The sequence below is a fragment of the Vombatus ursinus genome, unplaced genomic scaffold (genome assembly GCF_900497805.2).
Source record: "Vombatus ursinus unplaced genomic scaffold, bare-nosed wombat genome assembly UNPS02014802.1, whole genome shotgun sequence".
Taxonomy (NCBI): Eukaryota; Metazoa; Chordata; class Mammalia; order Diprotodontia; family Vombatidae; genus Vombatus; species Vombatus ursinus.
The window spans coordinates 22107604-22134031 of NW_020954580.1; the positions used below are offsets into that span (position 1 = coordinate 22107604).

Consider the following 26428-nt stretch of genomic DNA (forward strand, 5'->3'; position numbering starts at 1 on the left):
TAGATAGATAGATAGATAGATAGATAGATAGATAGATAGATAGATAGATAGATAGATATGTATATTACAAATGTAACTAGGTGGCATTGTGAATACAGGAGTGGCCTGGCAGTCAGGGAAGCCTGAATTCAAATCCTGCCTCAGGCACTTAATAACTTTGTGACTATGAGCATATCATTTGACTTTGATGAGTGTTGGTTTCCTCACCTGTAAAGCAGGGATAATCATAGCAAAACTTGAAGTGCTACATCAATGCTATTATGATTATGATTATGATTATTATACTCTTTCTTGGTGATTTTATCAGTTCATGTGGGTTAATGATAATTTCTATGCAGATGATTCCCAAATCTATATATTAAGCCTTAATCTCTCTCTCTTCAAAAAATTGAAATGTGAAGCAGTTTAGCATACCAGATAGACAATTATCCTTGGACTGGAGAAGAACTGGATGAAAGTTCCATCTCTGATAATCACTGGCTATGTAACCCAGCACAAATTATTTTATCTTCCAGTGGCTCAGATGTCTCTCTAAGCCCATAAATTGCAGTATATTGTTGGTCTTCATTGGTAGAGGGAGTTTTCTCACCAGCATATCATTACTCCAGTGAAATCTTAGTCCACACTCTCCTCTCTCCTGAACTCCAGTTCCAAACAAGAAACTCCCGGTGGGACATCCCCATCTCATTGTTCCATCAGCATTTCAAACTTAACATATCCAAAAACCAATCTCTAACCCTTGTGACATTTTTTAAAATGGAAATAGTAATGGCACTCACTTCACAGGGTTGTTGTAGGGATCTGATGAGATGATATATGTAAAATGTTTTATAAAACTTGAAGTGCTATATAAACATCAGCTGCCAATAATTAATAACATCTCATTATGTCACTATCTAAACATTCCTTCAAACTTCCTGATTGGTTGACAGAGCCACCACATTTCTAGCCAGCCATCCAGCCTGAAGTTTGCAACCTTAGGGTTATCTTTGAGTCTTTACTGTGTACATAAATACTCAAAATTCAGACAATAGGAAAGATTAGAAGTCTTAATACAAGAATTAGATTTGACATCAGAGGTAATACTGAGACTAAACAGAATGAAAACCATGCCCAGCATCTAGCTCTGGAAGCCTTTAGAAGGGAGTGTCTCCTTCAGATTGTGATAAGTTGTGTGTTGTAAGAGATAAGGACAGAGGTCATGGGAGACTTTGAAAGGTAGATTTGTATGAGACAAAGTATTTGTCTCCAGAACATAGACTGCCACAATACCTTGTTTCACAAATACTCATTTGCTTAAGATCAACAGAAGAAACTTGGATTTAAAAAAATAAAAGGAGGGTGGAGGACTAACAACCATTTGGTGATTGTTGGGCAGAAGATTTGAGAAATGTGCTGTATGGTCACCTAAGTTAAAATGTGGTTTCTCATTGAGGGAACTGAACCTTGACCCAGAAAGGGTGTTTTGAAAATTAATTATAGAGGCTCTACCTTTCTACACTGCCACCTGATGCTTGGGAGCAAGTCCAGCTGAAAAGAGGAACAGCCCACCATAAGAGCAAAGCAGCAGAGACTAGTCATATAAGAACTGTGGAGAAGTTCTTCCAGCAAACGTCTCAGACCCTGTGAAAGGCAAGCCCAGCCTAGCATTAGAAAGACCCAACCCAGGAGCAGGGCAACTCAGCCTAGCAACAGAATCATCCATCTAGCACAGACACCATGCCTAGCAGTGAACTTAGTGGGGACAACTCAAGAGAAGGAGGAAACATCAAGTCATGCAGTTCTAGACCTCTCAGTTGTGTTGGCCACCTGTGTTCTTCATTATCATGATACTTTAAGTTTATACCCACTCTCCCCCATAAATACTGATGGGAGAATGCACTTCAAGTCTATGGGAGAAATGTTTTATAGTATTTGTTTTTCCTATGCTATTTGATTTTAAAACCTCCCTTAAAAGTTAAGTCTACTGGCTGAATGTTAATTGGAAGTGTACCAGTGGGGTCTCAGGAACTACAGTGTCATGATTGTGACTACTCACAAGGGCTGTCCCAGAAACCATGGGAGTAATAGGAGTGCCCCCTCTGGAAACCCAACCTACAAATGTAAATGTGAGTTAGGGTATTACGCATTTAATTCTATTCCAAAGAAACAAAATAGATAACAAGTTCAGTGAAAGGGTGGAGGAGAATAGCATTGTAGATTAAGAATACTCAAATAAGGAAATATAGTAAATAGAGAAGATAGCATGGAGAAGCATTGAGGAAAGCATCTGGGTTAAGATCAATGAAGGAAGTTTATAATTAGAGCACACGTCAGACCATCTAGACAGAAAGAGGAAATAAATGGAGAGTTCAGGAATAGATTACAAATCCAGCATAAGGTCATAATATAGTAGTAATGGAGGACTTCAGTTATCCAGAAAATTGCTGAAGCTCTTTCTCTCCCAAAAACAAAGTAGCAATAGATTGACTACTTTAAGGACAATTTATATTTCAAAAGATGGATGCACCAACAAGAGGAAATTGTATTCTGTGCCTAAGTAGTGAATTTGATAAGTTAGTTGAACTGAATCTTCTGTGTGTACTTTTTCCTCCAAAAAAAATTTTTAAAAGATAACTGAAAGTTTGCAGGGAGGATAACATGCACACAAATAACTAGGCTACAAAATGATGTCTCAATTTAAAAGAGAGAGGAGCATGTAAATAATTGGCAAGCTAGACTTGAATTCCTAGAAAAAATCTACAATATATTATTAAATGGAAGGTTACTGAACATTTTGAAAAAGGAATGATGATCACAAAAAGTAAGCATGGCTTCATCAGCAAGAGATCATGCCATGCTTGCCCTATTTTTTTTTTTGACAATTACTTGACTAGTTGATTAAAGAAATAATATAGAATTGCCTAGATTTCAACAAGCCATTTAGTGAGTCATCTCCAGTTGTCCTGATCTATATCTGGCCATTAGACCCAGATGGCTCCAGAGGAGAAAGTGAGACTGGTGACTTTACACAGCCCTCCCTCACATAAATCCAATTGACTTGCAAGTCATGACATCATCTTCCTGATGTCATAGTCCTCTTTGAGAATGAAAGACAAAGCACAACCACACAAGCAAGCCATCTAAGGAAGGCTCTCCCACTATCCTTTAGGACACGATGGACGGATGTGGACTAGACAATAGTACAATTCAATGGATTCAGATCTGGTTGAATTATTATTTACAAAGCAGAATCATTATAGGGTTGAAGTCAAGTTGGAGGGAAGTCTCTAGTGAAGTGTCCCAAGAATCTGTCTTTGGTCTTTATGCCATTTAACTTTTTTAAACAATTATTTGGATGAAGATATCATTATCAGATTTATATAATGATCATCAGAAGGGATAGCTAATGCAATGAATGACAGAATCAAGATCCCAAAATATCCTAATAGACTAGTACATTAGACTGGCTCTAGCAAGATGAATTTCAATAGCAAAATGAGTTTTAAAAAATTTATTTAAACAGTAAAACCTAGGGAAGGTATGGCTGCATAAATCTTTAAAAGAGATAGTGATGTTTTTAGTTCACTGCAAGCTCAATATGGCAACCAAAAAAGCTTATGCACTTAGAAAGGCATGACATTCAGAATATAAGGAAGTGCTAGACCCACTGTCTTCTGCCATAGTCAGATTGCATCTAGACTGTTATGTTCAGTCAGGAATCTCCTTCTAGGAAGGAAATTCATTGATAAACTGAAGAACCTACAGAATGCAACCAATGAATCCAACCTCCTCATTATAAAGATGAGGAAAATGAGGCATAGAGAGGTTAAGCAATTTTCCCAAGGTCACACACAGCTAGTATCTCAGACATGATTCAAACCCAGATCTTCCTGATCTCAAGTCCAGTGCCTAATGCATTATGCCACCCTGCTTCCATCTTTTCTTCTCTTGCCTTAACTTTCTCTTGCTGATCTCCTCAACTTCTATGAAGTCAGTTGCCATTCCTAAGGGGCAGCTATGTGGCGCAGTGGATAGAACACCAGGAGGACCTGAGTTCAAATCCAGTCTTAGAGCAGACACTTGACACTTACTAGTTGTGTGACCCTGGGCAAGTCACTTAACCCCAATTGCATAAAAGAAGAATAATTGCCATTTCTATTCAGATGACTTCCAAATCCATGTAGTCAGACTTAATTTCTTTACTGTGTTGCCAGCAGTGTGCTGTATATCTCCACCTGGGCATCCACTAAGCATTTCAAATATGTCCACAATGGAATTATGTTTTCTCCAAAACCCATACCTCCTCCAAATTTTTCTGTTTCTGAAAATGATATGAGCATATTAGCAGTTACCAATGTCTGTGGCCTTGGCTTCATCCTTGAATCTTCCCTTTCCCTTATTTGTCATGTCTAATCCATTGCCAAGTCAGTCAGTCAATGATCATTTATTAAGCACCTACAATACAATGTACTAGGCACTGTGCTAAGTTCTGTGGATACAAAGAAAGGCAATAGACAGTCCCTGCTCTCAAGGAGCTCACACTATAATGGGGGAGACAACAGAAAAGCAACTGTGCACAAATACGATATACACATGATTGATTAGAGGGAAGACACTAGCATTAGGGGACATCAGGAAAGGCTTATTGTACAAAGTGAGATTCTAGTTGAGAAATGAAGGAAGTCAGGTGAGCTAGGAGGCAGAGATGAGGAGGGTAAGCATCCTAGGCATGAAGGGAAAGGCCATGAAATGCCCAAAGTTGGGAGATGGAGTGTATCTCAATTCGATTAGTGTGAATAAAGAATCCCCTGAAGTGGTTAAATGGATTCAAATTCACTTTTTGAAATTGTATGTACATAAAAGTTAGTAATTGGATTCCAGGATTCTGTTCTTGGAATTGTGCTAGTACTGGGAATACAAGGATAAAAATAAAACAGTCCCTGCCTCAAAGAACATTCTAAGACTTTGCCTCTTTATCTGTAAAATAGGAATTCAATACAATTCAATTAAACAAGAATCACTAATGATCTTTTTATTGCTAAACCAGTGGCTGTTTCTCAGCCCTCATTCTTCTTGACCTTCCTACAGAGGCTTTTACAAATTCTCTCAATGTTCCATCCGTGTATTTTGTATACTTCCTGTATTTACTTCCGTGGATGTATTGTAAGCTTTCAGTAGAATATAAGCTCTATGAAGGTAGGGACTATCTCTTTTGTCTTTGTGTTTCCCGTGCTTAGCACACAAATAGTAAGAGCTTAAATTTGGGGAACGTGATTGATTTTTTGAAACCTTTAAGAAAAGTTTCTTTGCTTGAGAACTTCTACAAAGTTCTTAACAATTTATACAGAAGCATGGTGACTAGGAAGACTCCTTAAACATCTACATTATTCATTGAAACGGGACAAAGGCATTCTCCAAAATAAGACAGACCTACTTAACTTCATGCTACTTACCAAATTCTCTGGAAGCAAATGGATTTTTGCACTGATGATAGAGCCTTCAGAGAAGCACATATTCAGGGTAAAGTTATTGATAAGAAGATAATTAAGAATAAGAACTTATCAATTGATAAGTACATTGAGAACACTTGATTTTATAATGTAAATACTCCCTCCAACAATGTAGATGTAACATGCCTTCATCATCAATCAGCAAGCATTTTTTAAATGGTTACAATGTGCTAGGCACTGTGTTAGATGCTGGGGACAGAAGTACAAAGATTGATGCCATCTCCATTCTCAATAACCATTCTCGATAAGTGAGTGTGACCACTTTCTGGATGATGCTCTGGGACTGAGCATTTCTGAACTAAACCTGGATGGTCCTCATATATACCCAGTCAATATACCCAGTCTAACATTGGGCTGAACGGAGGGCCTTTCCAGCTCATCAAGACTTGCAAGAGCTCATTGGTTACATCCTTCACTAATGCCAGGTCATCTCATACCATGATAAGGCACCAGATTATGACTTGAGTAGAAGGGTTTAATACTTCTGTGGGAGGGGGAAATTTTTTAATTTCACAAATCTGTATCATGAGGAAAAAAATGAAAGAGAGACCTTCCCATAAAAATTGTTTTGCTTTGCAGTGATGAAAAAATCCCACAGGTGTTAAACTCAGGTGGCCAGATCATCAAAGTAAATTATTTGTAGACTTATTCAATGATGTCAGTCACTACTTTGTGGTTTCTTTGAATGGTTGTTTTACCAGAAAGATACCATGAGGTTAAGTAAACCTGCCTTTCTTCCTAGCAATGTTAAGTTATGACTGGAGTATAAAGAGAGAGAATTGCATCCATCATCTATGCAGAAGTAAGATGGCTTCCCATTCAACAACCCAAGTCCCTCCCCCCCACCAAAAAAAAGGTCCTGGTGCACAAACCAGAGCTGGTAGGAATCGTAGTAAATTCCTTCAATCCCTCTACTCCTGCATGATTATTCTTCTAAACAAACAGTCTAGTGGGAAAAAAACATTAGACTTCTAGTCAGCTCTACACTCAAGCCCTAGTTCAACTACTAATTAACTAGCAATTTGACTTCGAGCATTGTATGGTGAATAGGACACTAGATTTGGAGTCAGAGACTCTAGATTCAAATCATGCCTCTTTTACTTACTACCTATGTAACCTTGAACAGGTGATTTCCCCTCTCTGGTTTCTTGCTCAGGAAAATGAAAGAATTGGTCTAAATTAGGGGGTTTTAGCTTTTTTTGACTATGTGTCATGGACTGCTTTGGCGGTCTGGTGAAGCCCTTTGGACCCTCCCTAGAATGTCAGTGTTGAAGAAAATGCCAAACTTCAGTTAGCAGTTAGTGAAAATAAACACGTAATGTTTCTCTCATCCAAGTTCACAAACCCCCTGAAACCTATCCATGGACCCATGTTTAAGAACCTCTCATCTAAATGCTCTTTAAGGTCTTTTTGAGCTCTGACATTCTGAGATTCCATGATGAAATAGTAAAGGAAGCAAGCCTTTTTCCCCTGCACACATGGTAAATACTTGTCCTTTAGTACCAAGGAGAAAAACACGGTTAATTGATTCCCCAAAGAGCCTGCAGTTACCAAAATATCCAAGCTATTAGTGGCTGTCATTTTGAGGGGTGTCATTCCTACTAGAAGCAGATGGCAATTTTGAAAAGTGTTAGCTGGTGAATTAAGCAGAAAGTTGAGTAGAGCCAGACCCCACTGTTTCAATACCCAAAATATGGTGCAGGCACACTTCAGCAGTATATAGGTGCTGAGGGCATCTGTTTGCTTTGAGCTCTGTACTCAGGGGACTACTTGTATCAGATCTTTTAGAGAGTCTCCAAAGCTGGGGTACCTGACAAGCAGCACCAGACTATGTCACATGGTAGAGAATGTTCTTTTGTGTCAATTAATCTCAAAAACTGGAGATCCTAAATTACCTCAAACCTTGTCTTGCTTTTAGTTACATAAAACTAATGCAATGGAAGTTAAGTTTCCACAGTCTAGCTTCTGTTAAAATTCTTTGTGCACTTGTCTTATTTCCCCTTCCATACTCTAAGTTCCATGAAGTCATGGATTATTTAAATTATCTGTGTAGCCCTTGTGTGTATACCCAATTCCTTCTTCATAGAAGGCAGTTAATAACTATGAATTGGAATATGTATGTGTGTATATATGTGTGTATATATACATGTGTATAGATATATATACTGAAGAATTTCATATACTTAACTCAACGCAGAAGCCTGCAGGTGCTGTCTGTTACTTTGATGCAGTCTCATAAAAGAGACAGCTTTTCAGTCTGGGTTTTTAATAATTTGTCTTCAAACAATGGTTAGGGCAGAACGGAAATGAAGGTTGGTGAAAGTAGGGGGAAAATTGGTGAAGTTTCTAAAATGAAGACTTGAAAAAGTAAGAAGGAAGGGAGAAAAAAGTAGGAAAGAAATTAAAGTAACATCAAAAGACATAAAGGAATAAAATAGTAAACTGATGAAATGCTCATATTGTTCATTTAGATGAAGACATGAGCAAGGAGAGTATCTAATAATTGCATCATTATTTTTATCTCTGTTGTAGTTGCTCTTGTTATAATTGAGCCTATCTCCCAGGCTCATGAAGCTACAAATGCAGGGGACATTCACACACTTAGTCTGCTACAAAAGCTTTGACCCCTCTCTGATCTGGAACTGTTTGCCACTCCTTTAGGCCCCTGGGGGACCCCACTCCAGAAGGCTCATGATATTAGTACCAGAATTAGTGTAAACCCCCCTTGGCTTACCCCTACTTTAGCTCAGAACTCTCCAGCTCAAACAATTTACCAGCCCCAGGAGCAAAGATTACAAGTATGTGTTACCAGGCCCAGTTCAAAAATGCTTTAAATAGCCTTACTATTGGAGCCAAGTGGATCTTATTGAAAGGATTATCTATTACGCACAGAATGACATTTTAGAAAATCATTTTTAAAATATTGAATTGTTTCACTCCTAACAAGTTGATTTTACTAGTTATCAGTCTTACTAACATTTATTGATCATTCTCTTTGTCAATAACACTGCACTCATGTTTGAAAGTTTACAGAATTTGGGAAAGACATGACTCTACACTCACGGAGTTTAAATTTTAAAGGAAAAATTCTACCACCAAGTTATCTGTGAAAATTCCACAGATCTCAGTCACTGCAGTAGACAAACCTTATAAAAGATACTTGAACCTCTCTAGTGTCAAGTAGAAAAAAAGAAAAAGAAAAAAGAATGTTTTGACACAAAATTAATCTTGATTGTAATGAATATGAAATCTCAGATTTTAGTAAAACAAAAAATTTCCCCCCATTTTAACCTTACAACAATCCAATGAGTTAAACAGATGAGGTATGATTATCCCCAGTTTATAGACAAGAAAATGAAGGCTCAGAAACATAAAACATTGTTCAAAGTTACACAGCTAGTGATTTGGTCATATAAATCTAATTGTAAGTAATTAATTCTGTGAAAAATCCAATAAGCTGATTGAATAAAGATAATGACTGTTTGAGTCATTGAGAATATTTAATCCAGTCTCCCTGTTTGGCACAGCCAAGATTTCATCCCAACTTCTGAATATAAAAGTTAAGACAAAAGAAGTCGACATATGTTATGTATGTCACAAGATTTTTGATTCTAGAATTTTTGGTTATTTCTATATACACACAAAGGGCTTTACATTTCTATTAGCTCAGTTGGTAAACTCACTGGTCAACTCTATTTTTGTTTTTTAAAAGTTGAAGCAAAAAAAAATTGGGTTTTGACTAACAATAGTTTGGGAATACTGTTGGGAACCTGACTAAGGATAGGTATCTTATATTTCCCAAAATAAAATTTTGAATTCCAATACAATACTTTCAAGTGCCATAAGTTATTTCATGTAAAAGAATAAAAATAAAGCAATCAGCAAAATATGCTTTTGGCTGCCATTTTTAAAGGAATACAATTGGTTAGGATGTGAGCCCTGCAGAGATTCCATTTACAGGAAAATTGTTGAGATTTTATTTGCCATTGTAAGCTATGAATAATTCATTAGGAATAATAATGCCATTTTGTCCAAGCCTAATTGATCATTTCATAAATCTAACTAAATTTTCTTAGTATTATTACATATGGGCCTTGGTCATAACCTTTGGAAGTCTAGCAAGGCCATGGGTAGTTCAGCAGTTAGAGCTAAGATAAACATTTAAGTTTTCCCTCTGTGTGTATGTGTTTTGATTCCTCCCAGAAAAGCTAATACATATGTGTGTGTGTGCATACACATACATACACACACACATATTTTAAAAACATATTTTAATCTCTATGTGTGCTTTCATTATTTCACTCTCAATTTTCTAGAATCTACTTATTATGTGGTAGTTATCTCAAATTATTTCCTTTTTTCAATGTGTCTTCTACTGTGGTTTAAAGTTTACAAATTTTCCTTTAAAAATAATAACTTGCACTTGTGTAATGCTTTATGACAAGAACATGCTTAATATAACTTATCTCCTTTAATCCTCATGACTTTATAAGGTTCTGAGCACAGTAATATCTATATTTTTCCAATAAAGAAACTGAGTCTCAGGGAAATTAAATAGCTTGCTGAAGGATACATAGTCAGTAAAAGTCAAAAACCAGAACTCTAGCTCAAGTCTTCTGACTTCAAGTCTTCTGCTCTTTCCACTTTGCCACCTTGTGAATTCATAAATTTTCTTTTATTATCTTGGTATTTGTAAAATTCAGGTGCATATATATACCTATTTGTGTCTAATGGTTGCCATCTCTAGGGTAGTGGAGAAGAGGGAAGAAAGAAAAAGAAGCTTTCATGATAACTTTATCATATACTTAAAAGGAATAGCAAGTTGTACATAATAGATTTGCAGTTTCATGTGCAATCATTTTCATTATATTATGTTATGGAAATGCTTGTTTTATTCCAGAAATTAAAAATAAAATAAACAAATGTGGAAAAAATTGAGATGCAAATAATGAGTTAATTGAACCAGACTTTTTTTTCCTACTTCTTATTCATCTTTCAGAATCACAGTATTAGAGTGTTGGAAGGACCTTCAGAGACTATCTAGACTAATACATCCTTGAAAAAGGACCCATCTCTCTATCCCAAAGAGATCATAAAAAAAAAGGAAAAGGATCCACATGCACAAAAATATTTATAGCAGCTCTTTTTGTGCTGGTAAAGAATTGGAAACTGAGGGGATATACATCAATTGGGGAATGGCTGAACAAATTGTGGTATCTAAATGTAATGAAATACTGTTGTTCCATAAGAAATGGTGAGCAGGAAGATTTCAGAAAAACCTGGAAAGACTTTCAAGAACTGATGCTGAGTGAAGTGAGCAGAACCAGGAGAGCACTGTACACAATAACAGCAATATTGTGTGATGACTGACTTTGTTAGACTTAGCTCTTCTGAGCAATGCAATGATTTCAGACAATTCCAAAAGACTCATGATGGAAAATGCTATCCACATCCAGAGAAAAAAGTATGGAGTCTGAATGCAGATCGAAGCATACTATTTGCTCTTTTTTTTGTTGTTGTTTTGTTGTTTTTTTTTCTTTTTCATGGTTTTTCTCTTTTGTTCTGATTCTTCTTTCACAGCATGACTAATGTGAAAGTATTTTTAATATGATCACACATGTATAGCCTATATCAGATTGCATGCCATCTTGGGGAGGGGAGAGTGGGGGGGGGGATTAGAATTCAAAATTTTATAAAAGCAAATGTTGAAAACTAAAAATAAATAAATAAATTTAAATTAAAAAAGAAAAAAGACCCATCCCTTTTACTATGTACCTGATAAATTTTACCTCTGTAAAATGAGCATAACAACAGCACCTCCCTCCCAGGGTTGTTATGGGGGTATGTGAGATAATGTGCTTTGCAAACCTTAGAGCACCATATAAATGCTATTGTTGTTATTTTACTCATTGGCTCCCAGTTCTGCCCCCAGTACCAATTAGAACAAAGTATTCACTTTGTTCAAAGTTCACTTTTTTTTTTGTTTTTTTGTTCACTTTTGTTCAAAGTATTCAAAGTGGCAACTAGGTGGCACAGTGGATAGAGCACTGGCCCTGAAGTCAGGAGGACCTGAGTTCAAATCCGCCCTTAGACCAAACACTTGACGCTTACTAGCTGTATGACCCTGGGCAAGTCACTTAACCCCATTTGCCTTTAAAAAAAAAAAAGAACAAAGTGAATACCTGTTCTGTCTGAGAACTTTTCAAATGCTTGAAGATAGCTCTCATATCCTCCTACCCCAATGGTTCCCTTTTCTAGACTACATACTCCCATTACCTTCAACTGATCTCCATATGATGTAAGCTCTAGGCCTTTCACTATCTTGGGAACTCTCCCCAGGATATATTCCAAGCTTATCAATGCCCTTCCGAAAATGTGTTTCCCAAAGATGAACTATTTCAGATGTGGTCTGATAAGGGTCCAAGAGAATTATCACACACCAGACTCAAAATATTCCATCAGATCTGTAATTTTATCGATTTGGAAATTTGCTCCAATGATGCAGTTAACAACTCAACCATTCTTACCCATTCTGTGCAACTTTTGTCAACATGTTAGCACCTCATAGCTACATAAATTTCCCAAATTTACTGACATCATCATGTCAATTTTGCATGCAAAACATTTCTATTTGCTGCAAAACTAAGTCTAGGCTCATCAACCTACTATGCAAGACTCTTCATAAACTGACCCTGAAATAGACTTTAAACTTCTCTCCTATACCATACTCCAATACAAACCCTGGACAAGCCAAAGTGGACTTTGCGTTGTCTCCTGAACTCCCCACACTTATTTCTAATTTTCTGCCTTTACTCATTCTGTTCCCTCAACTTGGAGTGTCCTCTCTTCCCTTCTGCTTATCTTTCAAAATCCAAATTTGGTACCAAGCCTTCTCTGAGCATTGCAGCCTGTGGATATGAATCTCTTCCTTTTCTGAAATTCCTTAGCAATTGTTTTCCATGGCATTTGACTGATCCATCATTATATATTATTTTGTATTGCTACTTAGTTGTTTCATATATGAGTCCTTCAACCATATTGAAGATCAATGCCTCAACCAATGATTGATCTCCTAGAAATCAGTGACTGTATCACATTTTTTTTGTATCCCTCCCTGTACCTGGCATAGTATAGGGCTGATAGTTGGTATTCAATAAATAATCATTGAATAAATACAAGTGCTCATCTTGTTTAACATGGAAGGGAGAGGAAGTTGCAATGGGCCAATATCCAGAGAATCAATGTGATAAAAGTAGATAGAACACTGAACTTGTCAGAGAACCTAAATTATAGTCCCAAATGCATTGCTAACCAACTATGTGCCTATGGACAACTGACTTTACCTTTCAGAGCCTGTTTCCTCATTCATTAAATGGGAATAATATGTGCACTAACCATATCATATGGGTATTGTGAGAAAAGAACTACACACATTTGAGTTCTTTGAGTTGTTATCGCTACCTTGGGTTTTTCTCTTATAATATGTATACAAAATACCTATATAAAATCTTACAAAATGGCAACTAAGTGGTACAGTAGATGAAGTGCTGGAGACAGAAAGAATTGAGTTCAAAGTCAAATATTTATTAGCTATGTACCCCTAGTAAGTCATTTAATCTCCATATGCCTAAATTTCCTCTTCTGTAAAAATGGGAATAATAATGGCACTTATGTCACAGAGTTGTTATGGGGATAAAATGAGATAATATTTGCAAAGCATTTGAAAATCTTAAAGCATTATATAAATGCTAACTCTTATCATTATCTTCATTATTATTGTTAAATCTTGTACTAAGTAATGTTTTCATGAGTACTCACCGAAAAAGTGAAGTGTGTTAATAATGCTAACATGTATATTAATAGCCTTTACTTTAGGAGCATGTTTTAGGAACAAAGAACACCCAACTCATGTGTGTGTGTGTGTGTGTGTGTGTGTGTGTGTGTGTGTGCGCGCGCGTGCACACATGTGTATTTTCCCCAAGATGAGATAGACATGTTTGGCTTGTAATATGAGGGTGGGAAACCCTTGCACAATTTAAACCCCATTTCATTTGTAGACAAAGACATATTTTTACTTTCAGCCAGCCCCATGGGTGCTTACTAGACCAGGAAAGAACAAAAGGTGTTCTGTACTTCGACTCATTAACGAAACTGCCAGACAGCTTCTGACTCAAGAAGCTGTTATTGGGGATAGCGTGCCATGGCAGATGATACATTAAGTGGAACAGTTGGGTGAGCTGTACACATGCTGAGCTGAGATATATTACAGGCAGTTAGAACTTAAAAGAATGGGGAAAATTTAGTATACAAGTCACTTGCAGCATAGAAAGATGCTATTTTTGTGGGATAACTTCTGGGTTCTTAACTCAGTGTCAGGAAGAAAGGAAATACTTTTCTCCTTATGGGTAAGAAAAGCATGAAGTCTAAGAACTTGTGTGTAGAGTGAAAAGGACAGTGGATTAAGAGCCATAAAATCTGAATTCTAATCTCTGATCTGCCACTGACAAGCCACATGGGTATCTTACTCTGGCCACAACACTTAACCTCGAGGAACTTCCGTTTCATCCTTGGTAAATATGGATATATTTAGACCATTCTTGACCTTTGCCCAGGCTATGAAGAACACGAAGGTTCTTTAAATATTGTAAAATTTGCTGACCATGGTGGTACATGCCTATAATCCTAGCTGCTGGGAATATTGAAACAGAAGGATTTCATGAACTTGGGGTTTCTGAGCTGCAGTAGAGATAAGCTGATAAGATATTTGTACTAATTCCTGTGAGGTGGGGGAAGGGGGACAGGATTGGACACTAGGTTGCCTAAGAATCATAGGACCAGGTCAGAAATGAAGTATATTAAAGCTTCTCTGTTGATCAGTAGTGGGATAGGACCTATGAATAGCCCATGTTCCAGCCACTGTATATAATGTGTATATATATATGTGTATATATATATGTGTGTATGTGTGTGTGTATACACACACATATACACACACATAATGTGTATATATATATACAATGTATATATATATAATATACACACTGTGTGTGTATAGATATATACATATGCATATAGATATATACACATATATGTATACATATATACACATATACATATACATATATTTACATTGTTTACATTGCTTCAATAAACGTTCCTAATGCTTTCTGGCAGAGGAAGGAATAACACAGTGTTTTATACAAAGCAGTTTCATCAATTAATCAATAAGCCTTTATTAAGTATCTACTATGTACCAATCATTGTGCTAGAAACACAATAACAAAAATAAAAGAGTTGCTGTATAAATGTTTGTCAAATGAATGATGAAGCTAGGAAAGATTAGATTACTAGTAGCCTTTAAATGCAGTTAAAAACTAGAAATTACCTACTTAGTCAAAGCTGCTTTATATAGAATTAACCACCTACTATGTGCTAAATGCTGTGCTAAGCACTTCCCAAATATCTCATTTGATCCTCAAAACAAACCTGTATGGCCAGTGCTATTCTAATCCTCATTTTACAGTTGAGAAAACTGAAGGATATAAAGGTTAAGTGAGTTGCCCAGGGTCACATAAATAGTAAGTATCTCAGGTGAGATTTGAACTCAGGTCAGCCTGATTCTGAGCTCAGCATGTATGCTACCTAGCTACTTCTTGCTGTTCTATGCACAATAGATAATAACCACCATAATTAATAAAACTTAGACTCAGTTAAACTTTTTATTGGAGACTCAAGGAGAACTAGAATAAATAAAAAATTCCCTCATTGATCAACCTCTACTACTTATCCACATTATCATGATCTATTTGCAATTTTCACATGAATTTCAGAACACGTCTGGGAAATCACATGGGAGTTACAAGCCCTAAACTCTCTTTCCTTCTATTCCTGCCCTGCCTTCAATTTAAGAAATATTTATTAAGCATCTACTAAGTGCCAGCCACTGTAATAGGTACTTCGGACACAAAGACAAACTGAAATAGCCCCCTCCCTCTAGAACTCTAAATTCTACAACACTGCTTGCATTCTGCTTCTGCTTTGAGATCCTTGAATCACAGCTACTGTGCTAATCTATAGAATTTGGCAGAGTTTTTTTCATATGATCATCATTATCATTATTGTTATAGTTATGTGTCCTTAGTCACTGGTGCTTCAGTTTCTTTAACCATCGAATGAAAATAAGATGTGTCCCTGGTGCTATTTCTACTATGAAATTCAGCGAATAAATGTCAAAATGACGCGAGATTAATTGTACTCTAGAAAGATTAAATTACTATCCAGACTTTAAAAAATCACTTTGCTGACTTGAAATACCTCATCTAAGGTATTTAGATACCTTAGTATCTAAAGCACATAAAGCACAAATATCTAGTCTAAATTTCCTCTTCTGTAAAAATGGGAATAATAACGGCACTTATATCACAGAGTTGTGAAAAAAAGTTAATATTACCAAAAGCAACTTGGAATCTAATTGACACACTCAGATTGATGTTGTAGTGCCCTTTGATGTTATTTGACTGTTCCTCAAAACAACACACTTTGGGAGTACAAAGAAAAATCAATAATCCTATTCAAATATAAGCATCCTGAGGTCATGTCTTATTCATTTTTATATCTCCCTCATTACCAAGCATAATGTCTTGCATATAGCATGCCCTGAATAAACATCTCTTAAATAAATGAATGCTATCCAGACTCCATTCCTTCTAACTAATCATAGATTTTCATTTATAGGGAAAGCACAGGCAAATGTGTAACAATGGTGGCCTGGAAGTGAATTTTATACATCCCCTAGAACAACCACAAGGTCTGTGTGTCCTGAAGACTTCATGGGCCTCACTTAATCAGGTTTTTTTTTTTTCCTCCAGTGCCATCGATTCATCCTGTATCACTACAGTGCCAGGCACATACATTTGTGTCAAGACAGAGTCATTTAAAAATTTGGAGGCAAATTAAAGTGTTTGTCTCTGTATCACTCCAAAATATGTTTACTGATGTGATTAAGCCTGTCAAATTGTCTTCTTTCAGCTCTGTAGTTAGCAGCACTTCCTTCTCATGTATCACTTCAGTTGTATGCCTTCCCAGCCATCAAGAATATGGCACAGAGTTGAAGAGCAAATAAAAATAACATGAAATAAGGCATCACCCACTGTTTTTCTGAGTTAGAGACAAGGACAGTTTAATCTCAACTCTATTAAAAAGGAGTCATGTGAGAATAACTTTGGGACCTTTTTTATAGTTTATAAATAATATATACCAAAAGCCCTTATGTAAATATCATCAAAATATGTAAGTATTTTTATGAGGGCCTTGAATGAACATTTTGTTGTTAAAAGAAAATAAATAACCAGTGTAAAGATGGGGGGGGCCTCCAAAATAAAAGTGTCCTCTTGCCTGTTCCATTCATCCTGTAAGTTCCTGTTACAGGGAAAGCTCATATCACCCAATGCCAAGGAAAATTCTGTGGCTAACTGGGCGTTATGAGCCTCAGACCACAGGAAAGATGAAAATATCAAAATGCTCCTCTTCAAAGACCATCTATTTGATTTTCCTAGAAAATAAGAACTCTCATTCCAAATATGAGTGCTATTTATTTTAAGTAACTTAGCAGTTTAAATCCTATTGACGGAAGTCATTTTAATTTGTATCTCTCTAGGAGAGAAGGAAAGTAGAATCCTACTTCCTGGCAGTGAATGGTAACTCCAAGAAGATAACAAGAATGTTATAGAACAGCCTGTGCCATTTTCTTTAGCAAAAGAAGACAACATCACAGGTAATAAATAATGGAAGCACAAAAACTGAGTCTGACCTCAGTGACAGGCCCAAAGTTAGGCACATAAATCTTCTCTTACAATTCCCAGTTCCCCAAGCCCATCCTCTGGTCCTTGGCTTTTCTTGCCATGATGTTCTTAATCTCTTTATGGGTTATAAAGTAATAAGAAAAGCACAGTAGGGCTACTCACCTGCTAGAATTTTAGCCTGGAGGCCGAGGAGAACAAAAAGTAAGATGTCTATCTTCATATTTGCCTGAAACAGATGCTACCACTCTCTCAGAACTTTTCAAAGCTGTCGTGTTCACGTGTTCAGTTGTTTTTCTAAGCTCTAGGGAGGAAGTGTGTTGTGTGGGGGCTGAGTTGAGAGTTATGCAAAAGCCCAAGGTCAAAGGCTTTCACTTAGCTCCCAAAGGCTATATTGGTGTTATTGTGGCTTGTGAAAATGAAAGATAAATGTGTCCATGAATTACTGGCAAAATAATGTAGAGATGAAAAATTGTTCTGAATATGAGAACACATGTTACTGTATTACTGGACTGTTTGCCATAAAGCACATATGGATTTCTCTCAGTGTTACCTTTGTTCCCCTAGACGTACTTTCCCTAAATTATCAACTCCTATGAATAAAAGTATTTCTTAGTCAACTAAGTGATGCAAATTAGCTATATTCTCACATATTCCAAATTATTCTGTTGTTTTTAAAGTTGGCAGAGCTTTTGGAGAAAGATAAGAAAAGGAGAAAGGAAAGCAATAGATCACATTTATATAATACCTAAAATTTATAAAGAACTTTCCTCCAACAGTCTCATGTAGGTAGGGGTAGGTAGATAGAAATAGGGAGATGGAAATAGGAAATAGGTGAAATCTTTTATTGGTGTCAGTAATTCCTAGATAAGGAATAAGGGGACTCTCTCTACCAATGCAGTTGGCACCTTCTCTACAACTTATGGTCTTGACAATTGCCTATGGTTCTGTGAGGCTGTGACTTGCCCAGAGTCACTCAGAGATGAGTCATGAACCCATGTCTTCCTGGCTCTCAAGCCATCACTTTATTGACTATGCCATGCTGCCCCTCTTAAGATAAATTGAGCACATGCTATTTTACTGATGAGGAAACTGCCAATGGTCACACAGTAAGTAAGTATGAAAGCTAGGATTAAGAGCATTGTCATGACTCCAAGGGCAGTGCTCTTTCTACTATACCACCCTGTCTTTCACTAACTAGAACAGTCAGAATGTGGAATGGTTAGGGTTCCATTCAATTCAATAAAAATTTGGTGAAAAACCAATTTATGAAAAGTGCTGTGGTAAGCTCTAGAAATTAAAACATGAAAAAAAGATATTTGTGCCTACAACATATCTACAGACATATAGTTGAGCTATAGGGGCTAAAGAAATAAAGTAGAGTCTAGAGCAAAAACAGGGTCCCAAGCATAACAATGATGACCACAAGGATGTAATAGGAGGCAATGTCTGGGGTTCAGGCTGCAATAAATAGTCCAAGAGACAAAATGTTACATCAGTCTGCTATTCATTATTTGGCCCCATAAAAACATTGAGTAAAACAATGTTCAGGGGACATTCAGTTACATAGGTAGAAAACTGAAACCAGAACTTGCCAGGTAGGATTCAAAGTACAAGGAGCAGGGTACCAATGAAGATGAGGACAAAAACAGAACCTGCCAACATACTGTCTACAGGTGAAAGCTTCTTTTGTGAGACTACATTACAACATGAAAGGATACATAAAGAAGGAGAGGGGTGAACAGGGAGTTAGAGATGAGTGAGTGATGGGCTGTAAGGGTCAAATCAAGGGCTAGAAATGAGAAGAAGATGACCTCTGTGGTCTCAGAAAGAGAAGAGGGTATAGGGGAAGAGAAGAAGAGGAGGGGGAAAGATTGAAAAGGGAGAAAAAAGGAAGAAGGCCTTTCTTTGGAGGTGAGGTGGGTTCCAGTGATGAATACTCCATGGATGAAGAGAGATGGTCAGTGAAGGGAAATGAGGACTTTACACTGGATGAAGCCTAAAAGAGTTGGTGCTTGGAAAAGTCTACTTGTTCTGAGAGGGAGGGAGTTGCAGCTCTTGGAGACAACTGGCATCTGGAGAAGTGTGTGAGCATACACACAGGGAGGACATTTTCAGGCAAATATAGAAAAAAATGATCAATAAAAGAGAGTATAGATCAGAGTTGGGCTGCATAATCAAAAACTAGTGAGGGAGGGGTCCTTCTATGGGCAGCATCCTTTCTGACACTTGCAATATTTGTCATTGTTCTAGAGGTGTGGCACAATGGAAAAGGGGAATCCACAAGGCAAACCCTACAAGGCAGTCACAGAAAGCAACTAAAGGAGAGACCCTAGAATGGAGAACTTGAAGAGAGAGATGAGATAATTATGTGGGTCATAACTCAGCAAACAACTGTCTAGAATAAACAGGATAAGAAGATGAAGAAAATGAGAGAAATACTTCTCAGAAAGGGGAACCAAAAATGTAAGGGGAAGATAGAAAGGGAGGATATTAAATAGAAAGAGGGGCTCAGAGGGGAGGGAAAGAGAGCTAGTGGGGACAGGGCCACCTTAAAAAAAGATTAAGGTAAAGTAACTGAAGGAATATAATACCATGTCTACAGTAGAAGAGGGAACTGAAAACTGAAAAGCTTCTGCACAGACAACATTAATGCACCTAGAAGAAGAAGGGAAGTGGTAAAATGGGGGGAATATCTTCATATCAAATTTCTTTGATAATGGTTTGGTATCCAAAACATAGAAACAATTGATTATATATATATATATATATATATATATGCATAAGACTAACAGCCATTCTCAAATAGGTAAATGATTAAAGGATATGAATAAATAATTCTCAAAAGAAGAAATAAAAAGTATTTGGAACTGCAGGAAAAAATGCTCCAAATCACTAATAGGAGAAATGTAAACCAAAACAACCCTCAGGTTTCATTTCATACCTTGCAAATTGGCAAAAATGACCCAAAAAAATTACAACAGTCAACAATGGAAGATTGTGGAGAGATGTTCATGCTTATACATGGTTGGTGAAGCTGTGAAATGACACAATTATTTTGGAAAGCAATTTGAAATTATGTAAATAAAGTGACTAAAATGTCCATACCCTTTGAATCCACTCCATTACTGAGCTTATACCCTAAGGAAATCTTTATATACTTCAAAATACTTATAGCAGCATTTTTTTTGTGATAGCTAAAAATTGAAAAGAAGGTAAATGCCCATCTATTGGGCAATAGCTAAATAAATTTGGTACATTAATGGAATGCAGTAAGAAATTATGTGTGATGATGAATACAGAGAAGCATGGAAAGATCTATATGAACTGATGCAGACTAAAGAAAGCAGAGTCAAGAAAACAATATATGCAGTAAATAAAATAGTATAAATAGAAAGAGCAATACACCAAAAAAATCAAAAGCAAATGTAACAAAATTATAAAGATCAAAAATTATGAAGACACATGAGAAGATACCCCCAAGTATCTTTTTTTGTTGAGGTAGAAGGTACACAAGCGTTACATGTTGCATTTGTTTTCACTCTTTCAATATATTGATCAGTTGTATTGACTTTTTTTTCCCCTTTTTCCCCTTTCCAAAAGTCATCTGGAACAGTGCTCTGGAAGTGGGAAGAGGAAGGATACATGATGATGTAAGAAATAGAAAACATCAATAAAAATTTTCTTTAAGTGCAAGGAGCCATGCACTAACGAGGCAAGCACTTCCCAGCAATGATCTCTAACCAAAACTCTATGGGAGTCCAATGGACAAAGAACTTTTCTGAGTAAAGATTATGCTGACTAAGCAGTAAGGGCAAGGCTAGATAAAGCAAAGAGCTCCCCCTGTTGGTGATTAGCTTAGCTGGCGGGCCAAGTTGGAAAAAACTAGAGCTATCTAGGCAGTCTCTGAGACCGCCTTAGGTTGGGAGAGAGGAAGAAGAAAGCGGACATTTTATGAGACTATGTTAAGCCATTCTTGGAGCTGGAGGAGAGGTTCAACAAGAATGAGCTCTGGCAACTGGCCTACATTAAAAAAAATTGGGGTTTGGGTTTTATAATTTTCTGGGACAAATAAATTAATTCATATAACCTACATTTTCCAAAGTATCCTTCTCAAGCTCCTTGTCTCAGAGATCAATCCCTTATAACACAGAATAAAAAAGAGGGGGAAAAACAATTCAGCAAAATTAACCAACTCTTTGAAAAAGTTTGACATTACATGTAGTGTTAAACATCCATTATCCCCCAACTCCATAAAGAAGTTGAGGGAAGTGTCTTCTAACATCTCCTCTGGGGGCCATGCTTGACTATCATTTTATAGCATTCAGTGTCAATTATTTTATTCTTATTTTTTCCATTTATACTGTTATAGTCATTGTGCATACTACTTTCCTGGTTCTTTCCCTGGTTCTGCTTAATTTACATTGGCTTACATCTCTTTCCATGCTTCTCTGTATTCATCATATTGGCCATTTCTTACAACACAGTGATATGCCATTATATTCATGTACTACAACTTGTTCAGCCATTTCATAATTAATGGGTATCTACTTTGTTTATGATTCTTTTCTACTACAAAAAAAGTACTGTTACACATGTTGTGCTGTATATGGTACCTTTATTTTTGTCACTAACCTCCTTGGGGCATATACTTAGCAGTGAAATCTCTCAATCAAATGTTTCAACATTTTAGTCACATTATTTGCACAATTCCAACTGCTTTCAAAAATGGTTGAACTCATTCATAATTCCACCAACATTACATTTGTGTGCCTACCTTTCCATAGCCCCTCCAACACTGGACACGTCTATCTTTTGTTTTCTTTGCAAACTTGATAGGCATGAGGTAAAATTTCAGAGTTAGTTTCATTTGCATTTCTCTTATTATCAATGTGTAGTGTTCTTTGATATGATTGTTAATAGTTTGCAATTCTTCTTTGGATAAGTGTTTGATTATATCCTTTGACCACTTATCTATTGGGTTTGGTCATGTTTTAATGGCATTATTATAAAATTAGATTGGCCAAGCAAATGTTACATGAACTATGAGATCCCTGAGACAGATACCTGTATGTGTATCACCACCACTTAGTACAGTGCTTAGCACATAGTAAATGCCTAGTAAATGCTTATTAATTAAGTATACCTGCTTAGTGCATATTTACCCTGGCACAGCCTTGATTTTAGACACAAGATGGCCTCTTCTTTGCTAATGTAAAAACTATTCCCCATTCTAGATTATGACCACTGTACCACAGTGGTGATCCTGGCCAGAAATTACTTTAAACATCATCTTTTTCTCCTATCTCAGTACTTTCTTTAGGTTGCCAGATGAAGTCCCAAAATCCTGGGGGATATAAAAGTTTCCAAAGAAACAAACTAAAACATAAGTCTAAGCAAACACATTGAGGGGAAAAACAGGTTACAGAAATTATGATTCCATTAAGGTTGGACATGTACTAAGTTGGAAGGGTAAAGAAAGTTGTGGAGTTTTATTTTATCTGAATCTCTTTGCCTTTCCACAACAGCCTGGTTTCTTATTCTTCAGAAGTTTCTGGCCAAATATCCTGTACCAAGTATCAAATACCCATGGCCAAACATGATCTTTGAGCGGCCATAACTCTGGCCCTTAATTGAATTATACCTCATGTTGAACTGTTTTACACGGTTTCTTTCTCATTCCCCTCAAATCTCCAAGCATCACCAATCAAATTGCTTGTAATTTCCAATATTCAGGTTACTTTTTTAGGCAACTGGAAATTTAACCCAGTAAAAATTTCCATTCACCCCACAGGAAGCCTTTTTGTTTGTTTTTGTTCATTCTATGACTTAGAAGTGTTTTGATTTGTATATGCAGATGCCTGGGGTGGGAGTGTGTGGTATGGAAACTTTGCTATACTGAGAATTGAGAGGAATGTTTATTAATTCTTGCCTTTTAGGCACTGGAGCTCAAAACCAAATGCTCTCCTAGACTCTGCAGGTGAATACCTTTCTACTTCATAGTTTGAGCCCCTGATTTCCTTCAAAATAGCTACAACACCACTTTTTACATGAAGCCTGATATTGTCTCCCCCAACTGAAGGTAAGTTCCTTCATGGCAGGGGCAGTTTTGCTTTTTCTTCAAATCTCAGTCACCTAGCACAATGCCTGGCACATAGTAGGTACTCAACTAACATTTGTTGATTATTAATTGAAATATATTGGTTGTAGCATATCCTTCCATGTGCCATAGATTTTCAACTTAAATGAAAGTGGAATCAGGGATGAAATTCACAGAATCAAACCCCCTACACACACACACACACACACACACACACACACACACACACACGTTAAGTGTGTTTATACACACTTGGTGAAACTATCCAAACATGATTTGCCATTCTCAGATAGAAACATCAAAGCAAGATGATTGCACCTACATATTCTTATCTCCTAGTAGGATGAAAATACCAGAAGGGAGCATAATTACTAAGGTTTACTCTCTGGATTATACCGTGACATAGGACTAGCAGGGAATGCAATTATTTTAACTTAGCATCAGTGTAAGAAGAATTTATTTAACACTTCCAATGACTCATGGTATCACCAGTAGAGCACTGTTTCTTCTCCTGGCTCAGATGGTGAGCTCTCCCCACCTTAGCAGATGGATGCTTGCGTCGCTGTGGTCCAAAGAATCTGTCCCTTGATGGCCGGACAACCCATGATGCACTTCTTGGAATTTAGTTAAATTAGTTCTTGAGTGACATTCTGTTACTGTCTTTCAGGCCTGTCTAGCTCAATAGGACCTTCCAAAGTTTGTTGTGACTTCAGCAGAACTTTTGAGAACACTATCAAATCCTGATGAGGCATCAGTGTAAGAATTTAGTGGAATGTCAAGGTGTAATAATAGCAATTAACTCAGGTTCCCTCTTGGGTTACCTGTTTTTTCCATCCTTCATTGAAACCTAGAAGAAAATTGAATTTGAAATTAGCCTGGAATATTTTGAAGTTTTGTTGTTGTTTTTTTTAATCCCCAAAGTGATTAACTTATCAAAAAAATTCCAGTATCGTTCTCAGACAAGGCAACATGTTTTTAAAGAAGATAGAAAATCTACCCTATGAGGTGCAACTATGTAATCAGTTAACAGTTAACAAGCATTTATTAAGCCCTTACTAAGTGCCAGGCACTGGACTAAGAATAGTAATGTGACTCATTTTGAAATAAACATATGGGAATTTATACACCCAAATGAGTGTTGCCTTTCAAAGAAATCACAATGGGAGGCTGGGCCAATGATTCTTCTCATGCTCCGGACGTTTTCTGAAGCACTTCATTTAGAATTGCTTTCAGGGCTTGAGGTATAGTCTTTTCAAAATACTAATAGTGGCAAGCCTTTGTCCTTTGGGGCTAGATTAAACTTTTGGAACCAGCTAAAAGTCATTCAGAGCCAAGTCTATTAAACAAGATGAGTGATCAAATGAGGAAACACTAGTATTTGCTGCCTATTTCATTAAAAAAAAATTAGAGAACAAGTCTACAAATATTTCTTTTGGGTAAGGAAGTTCTATAAAAATTTTGTGGGAGGGAGAGTCTTAACAATTCCTAGGCACCAAAGGCTTCCATGCTCTGCTAGCCCCTAATTTTGTTTGGTGAGACACTTCTCTGACAAGTCTCAGTACTGGTAGACTTCGATCTTCCCAGGATCCTTATCAAGTGTTAGCCTTTAGCAACCTCTTCACTAATGTGCTGGTGTATTTTTAGAATTGAGTCATGACAATGCCATGCCCATCAAAGTCATTCATTTTCCTTACCAGTAGGGTCCTTGATGGCAGAGACTATTGGACGCATAACATCTCAGATTTGGAGCTGCCAGAGACCATAGAAAAAGGTTACTGACTTCCAATGTTCCTTATTTTACAGATGAGAAAACTGAAGATCACAAAGTGACACAATTTACCCAAGGTCACAGATCTAGTGTCTGAAGCAGGAGTGAGCATTACCATACTTGAGATGAAAATTATTAAAGCCGAATTATCACACATGACTTAGTTATATAATATTTAGGCATAATAGCAATTAATTCATATTGATTCCTAGGGTGAATGATAGGGAAGATTAGGAGCAGGGATGCTTCATGGTGACCATAAGTGTTTAAATGATCAAGATATGATTCAGTTTTGTTATGAACAGTCCTACAGAAAAATCTTTAGAAAAAATGGGATCACAGTCCCTAGGTTCATACATACATTTCTCCAGTGAGATTGAGGTTTTACTAACTTCAAATTCAGAACCTTAAGTCATTACAACATGCTCTCTCTGAAATCTTTAGGACTCAATTCTGTTTGCTGCACTCATGGGACTTCTGATAGGGGTTCAAACTGAAAGGCTGAAATTTAGTCAAAGTGATATAATAGAATTCTATAATGAAAGTGATAGAACAAGAAGAAATGAAAGAAAAGTGTCAATAAAACATGAAAAAAAACAGCAGTGGGCAGAAGGTAGCTTAGGAAGGAACAGACAAGCAGGGCAATTTTGTTACAACCATGGTAAATTTAATATATTCTTTATTTTAAAATCAACGAACATTTATTTTGCGCCTACTATGTTCCAGGCATTATGCTAGACCCTGAAGACACAAAGATACAGTGAAATAATTCCTGAAAACTATTCTTAACATTTTCACAGTTCCATAGACTTCCCTCATTTTTATTCTTCTTTCTATAGTTAGGTCCCTGTTAGTGAGAACAATGAATCCCCTGAAGTGGTCTGGTTGAATGTATTTGAATTCACACTATTTGAAGCCATAATTATGCAATATATAATAATTGGGTCCAGCCCAATGGAAATATGAAGTATGAATTGGAGTAATAGTACCCTCTCAGGAGATTCATTTCCACTAATCAGGCCTAACTGATTATTGAAATGTTCCAATGTATTGTTTAAGTTCATAATAAAAGTGAAAATGAATATTTTAAAAAGGAATACTATTTAACTTTTTTTTATTGTTAGAGAAGGTTCAGTTTGGAGGTGGAAGTGGCACAATGTTTCCAAAAATGACAGTGATTTTAAAAAAGCATCAATAAAACTGTTTAAAAAGAAATAAAACATTTAACTCAAAAATGACATTTAGTGAATGAGCTGCAACTGATATTGCT

The 26428-nt window shown here is 36.6% G+C and overlaps 1 protein-coding gene across 1 annotated transcript in view; it reads right to left on the bottom strand.

Moving 5' to 3' along the window:
* Positions 1–17571, bottom strand: part of ICOS (inducible T cell costimulator) — a 29241-nt gene extending 11670 nt beyond the window's left edge. The window contains exon 1 of the mRNA XM_027873464.1: positions 17456–17571. Within this exon, the coding sequence (XP_027729265.1) occupies positions 17456–17513 (58 nt within the window). The 5' untranslated portion in view covers positions 17514–17571. The remainder of the gene's footprint in view (positions 1–17455) is intronic.
* Between the last annotated feature and the right edge of the window lie 8857 nt (positions 17572–26428).